The sequence below is a fragment of the Dinoponera quadriceps genome, unplaced genomic scaffold (genome assembly GCF_001313825.1).
Source record: "Dinoponera quadriceps isolate SergipeBrazil2010 unplaced genomic scaffold, ASM131382v1 scaffold113, whole genome shotgun sequence".
NCBI classification, from domain to species: domain Eukaryota; kingdom Metazoa; phylum Arthropoda; class Insecta; order Hymenoptera; family Formicidae; genus Dinoponera; species Dinoponera quadriceps.
The window spans coordinates 2,176,292-2,194,119 of NW_014554899.1; the positions used below are offsets into that span (position 1 = coordinate 2,176,292).

At 41.5% G+C, this 17,828-nt stretch overlaps 1 protein-coding gene across 7 annotated transcripts; it reads left to right on the plus strand.

The window, feature by feature from the left end:
• The first annotated feature begins 945 nt into the window (after positions 1–945).
• On the plus strand, positions 946–15,068 carry LOC106742592 (PDZ domain-containing protein 8). 7 transcript variants are annotated; one of them, XR_001374283.1, is made up of 11 exons: positions 946–1,313; positions 1,769–2,498; positions 2,582–2,774; positions 3,108–3,370; positions 3,463–4,534; positions 4,878–5,140; positions 5,532–5,735; positions 8,320–8,469; positions 9,614–9,796; positions 10,003–14,373; positions 14,486–15,068. XR_001374283.1 is itself a non-coding variant. In XM_014615709.1 (10 exons), the coding sequence occupies exons 2-10, from the start codon at positions 2,103–2,105 to the stop codon at positions 10,204–10,206; spliced, it is 2,928 nt and encodes a 975-aa protein (XP_014471195.1). In that variant the 5' UTR covers positions 946–1,535; positions 1,705–2,102; the 3' UTR covers positions 10,207–15,068. The 7 variants fall into 7 exon arrangements, 6 of the variants coding, with proteins under 6 accessions (XP_014471195.1, XP_014471196.1, XP_014471194.1 ...); XM_014615709.1 differs by having other exon boundaries at positions 946–1,535; positions 1,705–2,498; positions 10,003–15,068; XM_014615710.1 differs by having other exon boundaries at positions 1,705–2,498; positions 10,003–15,068.
• Positions 15,069–17,828: the final 2,760 nt, after the last annotated feature.

Consider the following 17,828-nt stretch of genomic DNA (forward strand, 5'->3'; position numbering starts at 1 on the left):
TGCAATGAAGAGATCTGTTCGTTTTCGCCGCACCGCTGAAACGCTAGAGTGTAGTAAACAACACGGCGCATCACACGGCATTATTTGATTCTTCTGACGAAAAGGATTTTGTTGTAATACAACCACTATTACATAGCAAATTTATTAATAATTTATAATATTATATACCCTACCGATCATAAATTTAAATAAATGACTAAATATAAAATAAATATAAAATCATAAAGTAATGTATCTTGACATCTTAAATTCATCCTTATGGTATGTTTGAACATTTCTGCTGTGTATGTATGTGTAATAGTATAATATTAACAATTTTTGAAAATGAAATAAGAAAGATGTTTCACACATTTCAATAAAATGCCAGCCACATACCTGATAGAGACTTTTCGTATTTCCGTTACGTTTACATGCACTTCCAAGCTACACTTTTATGCACTGCACTGGCCACACTACCTCCTGACTCAGTGCAACAGTTCACTGAACTGCCTGCACTACATGCTGTTGCACTGCGAAAACGAACAGCGTTGATGACGTCATGATGACGTCATTCTTGATAAAAAGAACGCTTTAGTGTAAACTTCTTGCACTGGTGTGCACTAAGTGCAGAAAGTGTTTCGAAAAAAAACAGACCTATCCCGCGCTAGGGAAAATTTACATGTCGATCACGTGCTTTCCTCCTAGGGCGGGAAAATGAAAAGTAAAATATTTTCAATTAGAGAATTTACAACTTTTCACGAATTCACGCTATAAAATAAGATTCATAATCAACTCCCCCTCCCCTAGAAAGTCATAGAAATCTTCTTAACGTAAATTCATGAAAAGATTAAATTTTTTAATCTGAAAACATTTCACTTTTCACGTTTCCCCTCTAGGGGAAAAGTTACGAGATCGATATCCCGCAAATTCATCGTCGCACAGAGGCATTCAGACATATGCGGAAAGGGTCCTGTCAGTCAGAGCGCGAACATGGCGGTCGTGGGATCGATAGGGGAGTTTGGGGATTGAATTTATCCCATGTCTCCACGTCTGCGACTCCTCGCGGGACGCGACCTCGCGATCGTCGCCGGAGAACGCGCGACACCGTCGAATGCGGCACAGAAACGAGAGAGCAGATTGTCCTGTGCGCCCGTGCGTCGCGCACCACCACCGACGCCGTTCAGCTGATCGGTGTGTGACAGGTGAAAGTGTTCCGGATAGCTGTCGAGCCGTGAAGACGCGCGGCTGACTCACCTTCAACACGATGCACCGGGCCAGATGGCTAGCTTGTGCGGAGAGTTCGGCCGTACCGAAAGTTCCTAATGTAAACCTAGGTAGTGTGTTGCGAGATAATATGTTACAATAATAGAAATCAATCCCTTCCAGAGGTAGCTCTTCCAGAGGTAGCCTTTCCTCGCAATTTTCGTCTCTCGACGTATGCCTCTTAATGTGAGAACGTTAGCTAATTGTACGTCAACTTTCTCCGATTGTAACAATTGATTTTTGTCTTTTTCAACAATAACAACAGCAAGTTCTTCTCAGGATAATGTAATTAGGTAAAAAAACTGTTTCTTCTGTAGTATAATTATTTGAAAGTCCTATATTACTAGTTTAATAATCAACGTTATTTAAGAATTATTATTTTTTATAAGTAGAAACGAGTTTCTCCCTTGGCCTGTTATAATTGTTTTGTGTCCAAGTCTCTGTCTCTATGAGGGATTGCAGTTTTCAGATTTCCCCCTTCTCCTTCATGCACGCTTTAATAGTGCTTACATAATTCTTGCTGCAGCCTGTGTCACAGCATTCACCGATGCTCATTGAGGAGAGAAGAACAGCTGTGGCTCTAATATGCACACTTGGAATTTTCTTTTCCTGCCACATATTCATAGCGGGATAATATCTAACAGTCTGTGCTCCATTGTATCCTGTTGATGAAGTTCATCAGGGGAAAACTCTTTGACGAGCACATCTGTAGCATGTATATTGGAAGCTCTCGACTCAGTGTTGCACACAGTGCCTCGTCGTCTGTGTAACGGTCTGCTGAGCCTGAAGTTTTGGGTGCGCGCCACGTTCGATACTTGTCGAGGGAGAGATCGTGTGTCCTCAACAACGGTGGTTCTAATATGGACGGTTTGCAACTCGTTCTGGTTGCCGTCGTTACGTTCATCTGCGGTGTAATATGTACCCTGGCATTGGAGTTCTACCTGTTCAAGAGGTATCTCGTCTCGGGACCTCAGGCTGCTTCGCCGCAAAGGCAGCTACACCATGGCAAGGCGCAGTTACCTAAAGAGCTAGTGGAGCAGATGCAGGAGGAACGGACGAACTGCAACAACAGCATGACACGTCAGGCGATGTCCCAGGGCAATGAGAACCTAGCCATCAATCTCACGCTGCAGTTCCTCTTCAACGAACTGCGAAACGCCGAGCGAGTGCGTCTCTGGCTTTACAGGAAGCTGAATAACGAGTTCAAGGAGCTGCTGACGCAGTCGACCACCGGCAAACTGTTGGACAGCGTAAAAGTAAGTGACTCTCGTGAGATGTGTGTGTAAACAGTAAGTTCTGGATGCGGTTTTCTCAAACAAATTCTTCGATGCTCTTGCAGTTGAGAGACTTGAACCTCGGCACGCAATTTCCCACCATCAAGGGCTTAGAGGTCGCCGACTCGAAGATTGACGCCGACACGGGTCTGCTGGAGTCTCTGGACTTGGCCTTAGATTTACATTACTCAGGAAACTTTCAATTGTCTATAGATGTTAAGATGCTGTTGGGGAAAACAGCGTATATGGCGTTGCAAGGTATCATCGCATATGCAAGACAGTGTATTAGAAAGTATATTGGAAAGAATAGGATAATGAAATCATAGGACCGTCTGAAGCCCGTATCAGATTACGGATTAGCATTGAAGTTGAATTGAAATTTGGCCAATCAGAGCAAAGTTCATTAAACTCCAATTGGTCAAATTTCAACTCAACTTCAATCCTAATCCGTAGTTTGAAACGGGCTTCATTTGGCCACGTAATTTCATTATTTTATTCTTAATAATAAATTAAATTTGAGTTTAGTGACTTTTCTTTCTTTGATTGGCCAAATTGGCAAAAACGGGCTTTACACGCGTTGTCGGTTTGTAGTGAAACGTATCAGCGGTAAAGCCAGACTGCAGTTCACCCGCGTGCCGTATACGCACTGGTCCCTGAGCTTTTACTCAGATCCGATCTTGGAGCTGGAGGTGCAGTCGCAGTTCCAAGGCCGTCAGTTGCAGCCGCAGATAATCTCGCTCATCACCAGCCAGATTAGGCGGGCGGTGAGACGGAAACATACTCTACCTCGTTACAAAATGCGCTACAAGCCGTTCTTCCGAAGATTGAACGACGAGGCCGTCGATCTCTCCGAGGTAAGCCTTGCCTGTTTTCGATTCATCGCGCGAAAATATCGTCACAGGGTCGTCCGCTCCAGAATACCTCGAGTTGTGCCTTGAATGTTCAGGTCGCCAGTACGCAGCTCACTCCGGGATACTTGGAGGTCGTGTTGCTGGAGATCAGCAGACTGAATATCGCATCTCTCATACCCAACAGCGAGGACGTCTCGCAGGTGGAGGTGTACTGCACCATGAGCGTGGATGCCACGCCGTGGGTGTACCTGACGCAGTACAGCGGCGTCCCATACATGGTGCTGGACTTGATCATCAGCAAGACCGGCTCCCAGCAGCTGGGTGTGGTGTTCAAGCAGGAGGTTGTGCCGGAGGTCGGCCAGGTGTGCGTGCTGGTGGAGACGATAGTGTCCGGCAGTCCGGCGGCGATCGCCGAGATGAGGAAAGGCGACATCCTGGTGGCGGTGGACGGCAAGAAGGTGTCGAATATGAATCAGGTGGCGAAATTCGTCAAGTCCGCCGCGCAGCGGCGCTTCATCATCCGAGTGGAGAGGCGATATTCCCGGGTGGACTCCGAGAGGCAGAGCGGCGCGAAAATGGACAGCGAAAGGACGTCTTTCACCGAGAGGAAGGCGTCCTTCGCCTCGAAGAGCGATTCCGTAAGCAAGGTAGACAGTCCGAGCGTCGAGGACGCCGGGAAGATGAAGTTCGAGACGCAGATCAAGTTCTCCGACTTACGGGACTCGGATTGCGACCTCACGGACAGCCGGCCGGACACCAGCAAGTTGTTCAGAAGAAGGAAAAGCAGCGCGCAGACGGAGGACGCCGCCCAGACGCCCGACACCACGCCGTCCCGGCGGATCTCCACCATCTCCACGTCGTCGGCGGCGTCCAGCAGCGTGCAGTTTTACCTGCCCGACGACAATTACAGCATCGCCGATTTGCACTACAACACGAGAGAAAAGCCGTACGCCTCTCTGATCATGTTCGAAGAGACCAAGAGCTTCCGGATCGACTCCGAGCTGCAATATTTAAACGTGGGGGTATGGGGACGCGTGAGAGGAGGCGAGACTTCCCCGAAGCTCCTCGGCTACATAAACGCGCCCGTCAAACTGATCCTGGCGCAATGCTGCACATCCACGACCGGGCATTACTTGAAGTGTCACGCGTTGCTGCCACCGGAAAGCGGTAAGTTCCATGGAACGTTTTTATTGATAAGCCAGATAAGAAGAATCAATATGCACAATATATTATGTTGACGCAAAAATTCGTTTCGTTCTTCAATCAGTTCGCTCAGAAATCCCAGAATTTCTACGGACACGGAATTATGCAGCTATCGGAAAGATGACAGGTCATCGAATAAAATGGCGTATATTTGATTGATTGTATTTTAAAATAAATAAATATTGTATGTATATTTTGATTGAAAGCACGGAACGAACTTTTGCATCAACTTGATATCTTCCGTATCTTCGAGATCTTATTTTGCTCGAGAGAGCTGGTTAAACACTGATTAGAATCACTCTTGAAGCTTATTTAGCGACATCCTATGTAAGACTGCAAGGCTATTCGGGATTCGACCCGACGCTCTGCTATGGCGACATTTTGCTGTCGTACGTGTGGGAGTCTTGTCGACCGAACGATCAAACGGTTAGTGATGTCGGGAAGAAGGAGAACGCGGAAACTGCCAAAATTCAACCGACACTGAACGAGGAAGTGGCCGACAGGAAGATGCATGATTTCATCAGGACGCACTTTCACCGGGCGACGCACTGTGACTTCTGCACGAAGAAGGTATGGCGTCCATTCTCTCCCCGTGTCGTGCGAATCGCTTAAGATAATATCTCTCGGTAATTTACTAGATCTAGAGATAAGTTCTTTTTTTACTAGATAATTTGCGAATTCTCTCACGATAAAAATTTGGCAAGCTCGAGGTGATATTGTATTTAAACCATATATAGTTAAATAATGTCCAGAGTGAAAAACCAGACAATATCTTAAAGTTCTTGAGATAGAATATATTTAATCGTAACAATTCTAATATATGTGAACAAACAATATTACTGTTTGAAAGATTAAATATAAAGAGAAAGTCAATTATCATTCTTCTCAGTTGTAAAGGTAATATGTTCAATCTGCCAGCTTTTATCTTACTGCAACGTCATACGAATTACTTTATGTGTAGATTTGGCTGAAAGACGCAGTGCAGTGTCGAGATTGCGGTATGGTGTGCCACAAGAAGTGCGAGGCTCGCTGCCAGGCGTCCGGCACTTGCGGCGCGGAGAGCCTGGCCACGCTAGCGCTGGAGGCCGATGAGATCGAGCCGAATGCTATCATCGGGGATATCGGCCCGGAGATCTCTCTGACCGGGTGTGAAGATAATGTACAGGTACTCAAGACGTAGAACGTTAGGCGCAACTTTCGTTTTTCGCGAGTGTAATCGGCAACGTTTCGAGTTCTCCATTGCGACGTACGATATTCACACACGGGGCAGTTTCGGATTGGAAGGAGAAAAGAAAATGAAACGTTTAGTCATTGATAGCTTTACACAATTGACACCACTTTTCGATAGAGCTTTATCGAGAGGAGAAAAAGTCAAATTCGCAATTTATATCCAGAAATCTTCGAACGAGCGAAGACATGTATATACTCGCGTTTTTTTTTAGAGCTTGCTTTAATTTATTTTTTGAGTGATATTAATTCGGACGATGTGATGTTGAATTCTCGAAGCGATTTCTTGAGTGATATTGACTTTGACGATGTGATATTGATTTCTCGAAGTGATTTCTTGAGTGATATTGATTTCTCGAAGGAGAACGTGGGTGAATTTCCGGAATTTGCCTCCCAGTCCGAGTCTGCGGATCATGCTGTGATCGAATATATTATTATTTTGTGAATTTGTGTTGATTTACACGCTGCATTGTTTATGAAAATATGCGATATTTATAAACACATCATGACGTAAACTTTATATCTTTTTGCAAGTATTCCATAATCTTATCATTTTTTAGGGATATCACACTGTTCGTTTCGTCTACCATGATTTATACATTGTCAGTTTGTGTGCTTAATATCCGTAGTTTATCGATGTAAATAAGGAGTATATTTACAATATCTAGGAAGATAAAAGAAATGCGGAATAACAACAAATTGACTTAATTACGCATTTCGAACGATGTCCGATTTAATCGATCGTTCTTATTTATTTTTATCGTTTTTATTTACCGAATTTATATACTGAAAGAATGGATTCTTTTTTTACCGTGCACTATCATTTTGATATCATGCCACTTATCAAGCACCAATCATCGATGCGATGGGATCAAAAAGATGATTATCAGTATTACATATCGATGAAATGCAGATGCGCTTGACAGCATGTCATGTGGTTAAGGGAAGAGTGTATAGCTTTCGAGAACTCGTGCGTATATCTTTAAACGCATTTATCTTGGTATTTTGTACATAGGAAGCAGATTGTTAAGCGTAACTCACATTCTGTTGTTGGCAATAAAACGAATTGAACATACGCACTTCGGGGAGGTGAAGGTTCTTTTTGTAAACTTGCACCTTGACCTTGCCTTTGTTTTTGAACAACGACGCATCACGATACGTATATCTCTCGACGTGTAGTTGTAGAACTTAAACCAATAAGTTTAATTTCCAGGGCGTCTATTGCCTGAAAAAAAAGTGGAATTCTCAAGGAAATTGTTTATGTCTGGAAAAATCAAGAAATTTTCAGAGTATTTTAAATGGGCATTTTTTTTACTAGCTATATTATCGCATTGTTCATAGACAAATACTGGTTGACTGAATTGTATTTAATAATATTTTCTCTATCAAGAGTCATAAAAAAAAAACAGTTCAAGAGTTTTTGACTCGTTTTTAATTAATTTTAATTAATAAGGAATAGCGCTATATAAACCATGCGAATTTATCAACATTATATATATACATTTAGAGTTGTTTTTAAGTTTTTATTTAATATTTAAATATTAGCACTTCTCTTATATTTATAGATTCTCTTTTGTGCTCTATATCTACGTATATAATTTAAATGTTTAATTATATCGTTTTGATGTTTAGAACACACTGATTTTACGACTAATTTAGTATTGAAGACACCAATTTCGTGTTAGCTGCAATTTTGTTTAATTAAGACAGATATTTATTTTAATAGTTTTATAGTTTTATATATTAATAATTTTATAAAAGTTGGATTTTGTACTAGTTATGCATTATATAATTTTTTGTTTGTAACTTTTGAGAATAAACTTTTGAAAATTTGAAAATTATATATAATATAAAATACTTCTTTTTTAGAGTTAGAGATGTTAATATTTATAAAATACTTCCTTATTATAGTTTCTTTCATTGAATCATTGAAACTCGAGTGATTCTTAATTTTATTTTATAATTTATACTTAGTTTTATTTTATATTTAGTTTATTAAGTTATTAAATTTATATTTAGTTTTGGAATGGAAAATATTAAGGACTTTGCACAATAAATTTCGTTTTATTTGGAATTTTTAGCAAATTGCCTGAAAAATCAGAGAATTCTCGGGGATTTTTTTTTTCGGGTTTAAATAGACACCCTGATTTCGTTTTCCGATTTCGGTTTTCCGTTTCGCAAAATCGATATTTCCATTCTCTGTAAAGTATATCATCTAGATATATGTGCGATTTCTGAGTGTTCTACCACGAGTGCTTGCCCGACGTGTTCGATATGCTTAAATTCCTAGGAAGCATCATTTCTAATATGTCTTTAAAACACTCGTTAACCCACAGATATGAAACACTTGGAAATATTGCACATTGATTCTAGATCTTATACTTTGCTTATAAAATGTGCGCATGTTGGTCACGCGAGACCAGCCTCGCGACTTCGATTCATTGTTTTTGCGGACTCATAATTTATTAGTGAATAGTGAAAAGTATTAATCTCAATTTAAAATCCATTGGTCGATTAATCAGGGCGCAAGTATGATGGCCGTGAAGGCTAGTATAGCTAACACTCTATTGGGCCTGAAGAAGGCTGGAAGTACCAGTTGCCTGGCCCCACCGGCTTCCGGTATCGGTCTGGCATCTCGAAGTCTTCCCCCAAGTCCCTGTGCATCCCGCAAGGTAGAACTTAATAACACACGTTTGTTTCTCCGAAGCGGAGAAGGGTCGCGTGCGCTCGACTTTGAATCAGATTCTTCTTTCAATTAGATGTAAAACAATTAGATGTATATTGACGATTTTAATACAACACGTACGAAAATATTGATGAAAGAGTTTAAGGCAATTCGATTTATTATTAATATAGATTTAACTGCAATCGTTTTTCCTGCGAAAATTAAAAGTGAAAGATAAGCGAATATCTTGCTTTAAGTGCATCTTTCAGTCTGCAGATCTCAAACAGCCAAACATTTGCGGCAGAACTGCAGTCGGTGAAGATTGACAATTTTCCAGTTGTATAATTATCGCAGTTTTGCCATGAGAGTGCATCAGACCTTCTCCGCTTCATCCTTTTCCGCTACACCTTCTCGAATCGGAACGAAAGGAACGGATGTGCTCTCTGGAAGAGGGTTTGATCGGTACCGTGCAGTTTCCATGCTTGAGCCGTTTCATTCGCTTCGACCATTCCTCCATCAGTCACTTCTTAGATTCGCCGTCGAAGGTACTCGGTAATTCGCACGCAGGAATGTAAGATACAGCGATTGACGACGATCGCACAGCGTAGCAATGATGATATGTAGATGACGGAACTTGAGGCAATTTCGAGGATTCCTTAGAGATCATCCGCTCGCAAATTACAAATCGCCGAACACCTCGATTTCTCCCGTCTTTTGATCCTCGGATCCCTCGACGTTCGGCGACGAGTCGACCTCTCAATGATTTCTATCATTTTCCGAAATTGCTGCAAGTTTTTCCTTTTTTTTAATATTTTTTTCTCCTTTTTTTTCATCGACGAGGATCTTCATCGTACGATGAGCGCGATCACGGCACTGATTGCATTTGTAACTGCACTTTGACGCTGAAGCCAAGCTTGCACACGATGATCATTGTAGATGCAGCAAACACGTCATCACGACTCACACACGTAATCGGTGCAACCGCTTCATCACGTTACACGTTTGCGAAAAATCAGCGTAACATCTAGCGAGGAGCGCTGTTCTCTCTCTCTCTCTCTCTCTCTCTCTCTCGCTCGCTCTCGCTCTTTAGGAAGCCCGTCACTGAGATCGTCCCGCATTAATCAATCTGATCACATTGTTGAAACATTTAGAGTTCATTGGCCGGAGGTCTGGGAATAAGTCCTGACCTCTTGGAGGGTGCTGAGCCAAGTGTTGCAGCTCCACTTATGGCCGGCGACCTTGACGACGGTCTTATGTCGAGGGCGAAGGACACCGGCAAGTTCTTGTACAAGTACTTGGAGCCGCAAGAGCGTGTGGAGAAGATCAATGCTATGGTATGTGAACGTTTTTCATTCTTCGATAATTTATTATCAGGAAAGAAAGATTCCTGTACCTTAAAATTAACAATTACGAAATAACGCGACTCCCTAAACTTCCTGATGCACTGAACCAATTTAAATATATATTTCCTATTTAACTTCTAAACTAATTATTAAAGTTATACTAGTAAACTAATCAATCAATTTCTTTTCTAACGCAGATGAGCAGGTTGAAAAACGCGCTGGACGCCGAAACTACCTCAAGATTAGAACTGTCGCAGCACGGAGACGCGGACAGCATGAAGCTGATCGCGCAGAGCGACCTGCGGGTGCAGGCGTTGAGCGTCCTGCTCCTGCATTACTGCGCCGGCCTGCAGCACGCGCAGGAGGCGGTGGACCGACCGGAAGCCAGCAATGAATCTTAACAGGAACGCGTCCGATAAGCTGCAACTTAAAACAACCGAGAGAGGCATTCTGAGAGAAAAAAGAACAGAGAACGCGGAAAATGTAGCGATATTCGATAATGGAATAATTATCGTTCGCTTTTACTATTTCTGTTGGCAAATCGGCCGCGATCGAGTCGCGTCGACGCGACCTTGCGGCTTTGTAACGCTGATGTATTTACCGTTTGACATTGTTATATTGCAATATCGTTACCGAGTCACGTGAAACGCCGCACGGAGATATTTATTATATTGTTGACGCACAGAAATAGGGAACAAGTATCTCTATCAGCATTTATAGACATTCCGTTATGTAAACGCCGGAACTCTGTGTCTATACTTGAATAATCTCCTATTTATATACATACTTATATACGTAGTTACTCGTTTTCTCCTTTTCGTCACTTACTGTATAATACTTTAGAATATTTTAGCAGAACACTTTATACGGGGTGTTTCATAATATGTGGACATAACATGTGGGCATAATTTCAGAAATGAATTCACGAAACAAAAATAACACAAAAAGTCCATACAAACATTTGTCCTATCTGACTTTGTTTCCGAGTTACACACGTTTTCGTATTTCGCTAATTCCCAAATTACGAACTGAGCTAACGTAGCGTCTTTAGGTATTTCTGCCTTTGATGGAAATGCTCAAAGTGACCACACTTTGGGATTGAAGATAAGCTTCTAAACGTCTTGTCATTGATCTTCTAATACTCGAATATTCCGGGTGTTCGGATTCACTGATAACCTTTTTCAATGGCGGAATACATCAACATTGTCTGCCGTATTGTAAACCATAGATTTTAAATGATTCCATATGTAAAAATTCGGTGGATTTAAGTCTGGCGATTTAACAAAGTCAACAAAAAAAAGAACAAAAATTAATGAAATATGGAAATGTTACTTAGAAACAAAGTCAGATAGAATAAATATTTGTATGAACTTTTTGTTATTTTTGTGACCTGGCATTATTTCTGAAATTATGCCCACATGTTATGGAACATTCTATATATACTTGTGTAATATATTATAACGTTATATAACGTTACATTTTCCAAAATCAGGTTTTGAGAGATATGGCATTATGAAGATTACATATACATATGATTATAAGGTTACAGAGAGCAACGTAAGGGATAAGATAAAATATTATACGCCATAGTTGTTCTCCAAAGTATATTCTACATTAGTCAATTGAACGAATTTTAACGTTATTCATATGAATGTCGGATAGACGATATATAGTTGTCGATTCATTCGATCGGTTCGATTTTCAACCCTGTAACCTGTGGTCAATCTTCAGCGGGAAACGGTGCGGGTGAAGTTTTGCACTTTTTCCTCCTCAGAAGGCTTCGAATAACCTTCTGTCTCGTTTAATTTACAGAATTTGATATAAGCAATTATCGTCGGATTTTTCACAGTCAATATAATTCATAGTCTATATTTCCAGGATGAACTTGAGAGGATTTTTGGAAGAGCTAATTCCTCGATTGATATTTCCTCGCACTTTACAGGGTTAGTCGAAATTTTTCGTGTATGTGTGTGTGCATTTTGCGCACGTATACGTCAATACATAAAGATTCCATGTACGTTAAGGCTTCTAGTAATTTTTATTCGATTCACGTGTTGCAATTCCGAGTACGTAATTCATGCGTAGCTAGATAATACTCAAAGACGTTGCCGTGATGAGACATCGTTCACCAAGAGAAAACACCAAACTCGTTGAGACTAGTATTGATAGATATAAATTATACGCGTAATATAATCATACGCAGCAATGGACGCTTTCGTTTGCAAAAGGACGCGCGCGCTATCTACAAAGCTTTCCATAAAAGCAACGCACTTGACGCGTATATAGGTACTTTTTGTCTAAAAATAATCTTACTGCGGTATGTTGCGGTGTACCGCGGTGATTCGCGAAAATCTCAGGATACGAGAGCGGAGGAACAGCTTGTTATTCGCCTGCGAATTTTTGTGGAACGATTTGTAGATCGTGACGACGATCCGTGACGATGCGATCACAAAGAATGATCTGTATCGGACAAATGTTAAATACGCGTTATATTGCATCTCCTCTCGAAACTACGTGTGATAAATGAGCATTCAGCGCGTTTGCCGATAGTATTTTCAGACCTCACGTTTTATTCTTCTGGCGAAGCCACCTTGGTGCGTATTCACGCCTCCATTTAACCCTTTCAGTGTCTTTATTATTAAAAGGGAACGTGTATCCGTGAGTCGTTTCTATACTTTCAAGAATACTCGGGAAATTCTCCCTGGACCACTCGAGATCTCGACTGACCAGTAGTGGCACGAGACACAACTGGCAGGACTGATTTTGATACGTGCATTGATTTCTTTCCTACGCAAATTACGTAACGTTCTTCTGTTTGTAATATTTATCTGCCAAACAATTCGCCGTTGAATTACAATCACACGAGGAATGTCTTGATCTTAAAGGCATCTCTCGTGCTACAAGATGCGACCACGACGTGTCTTTTCTTTCATTACACTCAAGAGTCGCAGAGATGGTGCCAAACTTATAAAATAATAACGAACTCATGATTCAGAACATATCCATGTGCATCGGAACGACAAATCACCGAGAGTAACGTTAAATTAAGTATTACAATCGCATGTTACATATATGTGCGAAGCAAACGTACGTTTACGATACTGAGGAGGCTGGAAGCGAAAGGGTCAACGCTGCATTTAACGGCTGCATGGCCGTCCGTTTCCTCTACATTTGCCTAAAATTACAGTTCGAGCGTGTCAACGGACGGCCGCATCCCACGTTAAATGCTAAATGCAGTGTGAATACAGGCCTCCGATTGTTCAATCTATAATCAAAGAATTTTACCGCTTTGGCCTAACGCGAACAATATCGACGACCGCAACCAGCGTTGAAAGGAAAACCAATCCATACGCGAATTCGCGACGGACTTCTCAATCGTTTCACGCATTCGATAGACGAACGAGACAGCTCTCGTATTAGCGAAATCCATCCACAGGCAGTTCCGCGTGACCGTAATTTAAGATGTTGTGCGTCTCGCGATTGCGAATCAATGTATTGTCGCTCATTGTTAATACGTATACACATATAAAAGGAATATAAAGGTGGATATATAGATTGTTAAACGAGCATCATATTCGATCTCGCACTATTTACAGTACGCTATGGTGTGTATCTTCCATCCGCGATCCTTTCGGCTTGCTTAGCAATTTAGGTGGACTCTGTAGGTCCATGTTCAGTTTTCGGATTAAAAATCGATTACGTATAAAATGCGAATAGTTCTCCCTTCCCGGAGATTTTAAGTCGCTTTAAGTTATCGCCTTTAGACAGATCGTATATCACGTGTCACACATAATTAAATATTACAACACAACATAAATTTCGATAATAATTCCGGCATAATCCAGCATTACAAATTTTTGTGATAATTTTTACTACATTTTCCCCGTGCAGAAGTAAGATATGAGATGAAAAAGGTCTTGAGAGAGTTTTATTCTCCCAGGTTCCATGTGTTTCCGTTTGACAGACGCACTTCGCGCTCATGACGGGTTGCGCTTTTCCAAACGCTTGCCCGAGGTTTTTATAACTTTGTTTTTTGATTCATCCTCGTATAAAGGCGCACATGATACAAGGACCGGGAAGGTTGTTAAAGAGATGCGCAAAAGTCGCAATAAAAGTCACCGACGGACGGGCCACGTTGTCGAGTCGTGTTGCTCGCGCCGGGGAAATTCCGCGATGAAAAATAGACATCCGCGAAAATCGAGGTCGCACGCGTCATAAGCGCGTCCGACGTTTCCGTCGCGCATTCGTACATGTGTGTGTGTGTGTGTGTGTGTGTGTTTGCGAAAAACAGCCGGATTGACCCGCGCCCAACGAGACTCGCACGTGCCACATGCAATTGCATTTTTCCCGAGATCCTGAGACTCCTTTGGCTTCCTATTTTCGCGTCGTACTGGAAAGAGGAATCAAACGATTCAGAAACAATCAGTTCGATCGCGAAGGGGATTCGAGAGGAAGCGTCGATTTTATCAAATGATAAGTCACTGAAGTTTCCAAGGGGGAAACTCGAGGATCGATGAGACGTCGAAGGGTCTGCGAATCCGCTGACGCTCGCGTGCGGGCGATTTCTGGTAAACACGAAGACTGATGGCGCAGTAGACGGAACGTGGTCGCGTGTACAAAGAACGGACGTTAACGACGATCTCTATCTCTCTCTCTCTCTCTCTTTCTTTCTTTTCGCAGGGCCAACGTTCGCTGCTTGACGAGGGTGCGAGCCAGAGTATCCCTCCGACGTTACCTCCTGACCGCTGCTCTCCGTCGAAGAGAGAGAAAACGCGACGATGGACGGCGCGGACGGGAACGGAAGTCGGCCGGTCGGCGCAGAGATCCGCGGAGACGCGCTTCCTTCTGCGCGTGCCGGTAGTTTGTAGCGTCTTAAATAAAGTGTGTTTATATTCGCGAATGCAAGTTTATTTCGGCGCGGTGGACAGACCGCTCGTAATTTAACGCGCGCACGCAGAAGTCGAGGCACACTCAGTAGCGATTTCAGCGCAGATTCGGGATTCACCGGGAGGACGAAGGACCCGAAGTCGTGCAGATGCGAAGACCAGGGTAGAGAGAGAAGATTTATATGCGACAGGATCGAGGAATCTGAAAAAACGTGGGATGGCCGTTGAGAGCACGTGATTTAAAGTCACAAGGACCAGCGAGAGCGCCTTCCCAAGGATTTGGGAATATCAGGATGTGCATATGTAAGAATGTAGGAATCGAAGGAAGACGAAGCCCCTCGGGTCCTGGGAAGGTCCCGAGGGATCTCCTTAGCACTTCGCACGTATCACTACGGAGCAATACTCGCATCCTTGGATCCGCGTATCCATTGGGATTCTCCTCCCTCCCTCCCTCTTTCTCTCCCCCTCTCCCTCCCTCCCACCCTCTATCATTCTCTCTCTTTCTCGCCTTTGGTATTCATCGTTTCGTCCTACGTCGTACGCGAAAACGACGAAAGAGAAGAAGTCATGGGGGATTTTGGCCCGCGGCTGTCTATTTTCGTTGGCGAGATGCACGCGCAGTATCCTCTGGCCGACGGCCAAACATACCGTAGCACCGTATAAACATTTTATCCCTGTTGGGGCACTAAGCTTTTCACAATGAATGGAGAGCAAAGTCCTCTGAAGAAAAAGAAGCGCCGGCGGCCGCAGAAACGCCGGTGCGAGACTCGTTTGCGAGAGAGAGGGAGAGAAAAAGAGTCTCTCGCGATCTCTCTCTCTCTCTCTCTCTCGTCTCGTATTTTCGTACGAAAACGCGCAATTCCGATCGTACAATAAAACTCGAGGAAAAATCGGCGAGTCGCGCGCTTTGTCCGCGAGCCGCGTTTTTGGCAATTTTGCAAATTCGTCCAGACACTCGCGCGCACGGCGCGCTGATGCGCTATTACGGCGAAATAATGACGCACCGCCTGTGCGCCACGCTCTTCCAAATATTATTGCCGTAAATTGCGCATAGTAAACTAAATGGCACGTGATACAAGCCGGCAAGCATTTCTGTTGCGCGTCTTCAAGCTTTCCGCGAATCAACCGCTCGGCAAGAATCACCGAGCGATATCGTCATCAACAGCAAATGCTGGATATATATTTGTCTTTTTTTCTTGTAAGAGATAACAATCATATTACTGGTTCTCTGACACGTATAAAATTAATTTAAGAAATCGTAACGTGAGACGACGGAAAAAAAACCGTGTTTTTTACGCGCGACAGAGAAACATGGAATGACGCAGTGGGCAGTTTGCCGGCGTAACGCAATTTACAGTATTATCGGCCTTCGTTTTATGTACGTCAATTTTGAATGAACGTATTTCATGGACACACGGCGAAACCGGATGTATATATCTCTCGTGTACAAATACGTTTCCGTATTTATTTTTTATTCGGAATCAGTGTTATTTATCACGATTCACGATTGTTTTAACGAAATTTTTGTAAAAGATATTTTTATATAGTTTTATGCGCGATAATTGCACCGAATATTTCACTAGATACTAAATATAACTTGCATGTTCAACGAGCATCCGTAATGGTGACTTTTTAACGACATATAAATTACAGTTCTCCGAAGAACGAAGAAGTGTACGACGCGGAGGAAGAGTTATATTTTCTGCGGACAGCTTCTTTGTCCAAAGAACTGCGCAGCCCCGAAAAGCTTGATGCGCGTCAAAGCTGACATTGGGGGCTTTTTCGTTCCAATGTACGATTTTGATGACCCTGCTTCGCGAAGGGGCTACATCGAGGTGAATCATACCCCGAAAAATGAAAATTGGATCTGTAAAATTTTTTCATCGTTCATGCTCGAGTATTAAATTTTTTGAATCCTTTATACGTTTGAATTCTAAGTTTTTAAAATACTTTATACATTTGATATACATGATATACATGATATACATTTGATATACATGATATACATACTTTGATATACAATTACTTTTCCTACATCAAAATTAGCTCTTAATATAATCCCTCGATAATTTAAAGAGATTAAAAATTTCTTCAGATTATTAACTCTCCGTGTGATTCGCTGTTTTCCGCTAACGCTATATGATTCATAGGTCATTTATGTATAGAACCAATTTTTTGCTATACATAAGTAAAAAATCACAAAAAAATGTTTTGACATTATTTTAGGTCTCTACTTTCTGTTGTAAACATTGTTTAATCTTCAATGTTTATGACTCTTTTCTTTAGGAAAACACAGATGGAAACAATTTTTTTACTTAAAAAAAAAATTCATAACTTTTAAATGCGTTGAACGAAAAGCAAATCTTTGTAAATTTAAGTTCCTGAAAGATATATCCTTTATAAAAAACGGTTTAGCGATGTCCGCTAAAAAAAAAACAGAATTATTTGAAAAATAACAATTGTCACTTTTCAGGCACCGAAATAAAGCGGTATTTGAACGAAATACCAAATGAATTTAACTTTTGAAAAATACTCCTTATCTTGAATGAAATAAACATAAATAATAATAATAATAATAATGAATTAGAAATATAAGCTAACAATAAATTAAAATAAAATAACAGTAGTTTAAGAAATAAGAAATTCAATTGTCACATTAATAAATACATTACGTTCATAAATATGTTATATTATGAAAAACAGTACTCATACTTACATTAGAAAAAGGAAAGCTGTAATATTACTTTCGCTAATGCCGTATGATTCGTGGATCATTTCGGGAACACTCGTGACTCTATGTGTTCTCAATTTCTCAGTAAAGTGACTGAGAAAGAGAACTGCTGCGCATGAATATATACTTTCCTTATTTATTTTCTCAAACGGAAATTTCAGGCCTCACTCTTAATTCAATCAAACTTTACAGTCAAATCAAATTTTTACTGTTCCCCAAATAACCCACAAATCACAGTCAGGATTGAAGAAAATAGTCAAGATGTCAAAGATGTCCCGAAAAAAATTAGAAAAAAAAGCCTCCATCGGAAATACATCTTAACAATTTTCAGTTCATATCGTCGAAATGTTTTCTTCAGGTTCGAAGAAACACAATTCTAACGCGAAAATTTTATCGGCTCTAAGAA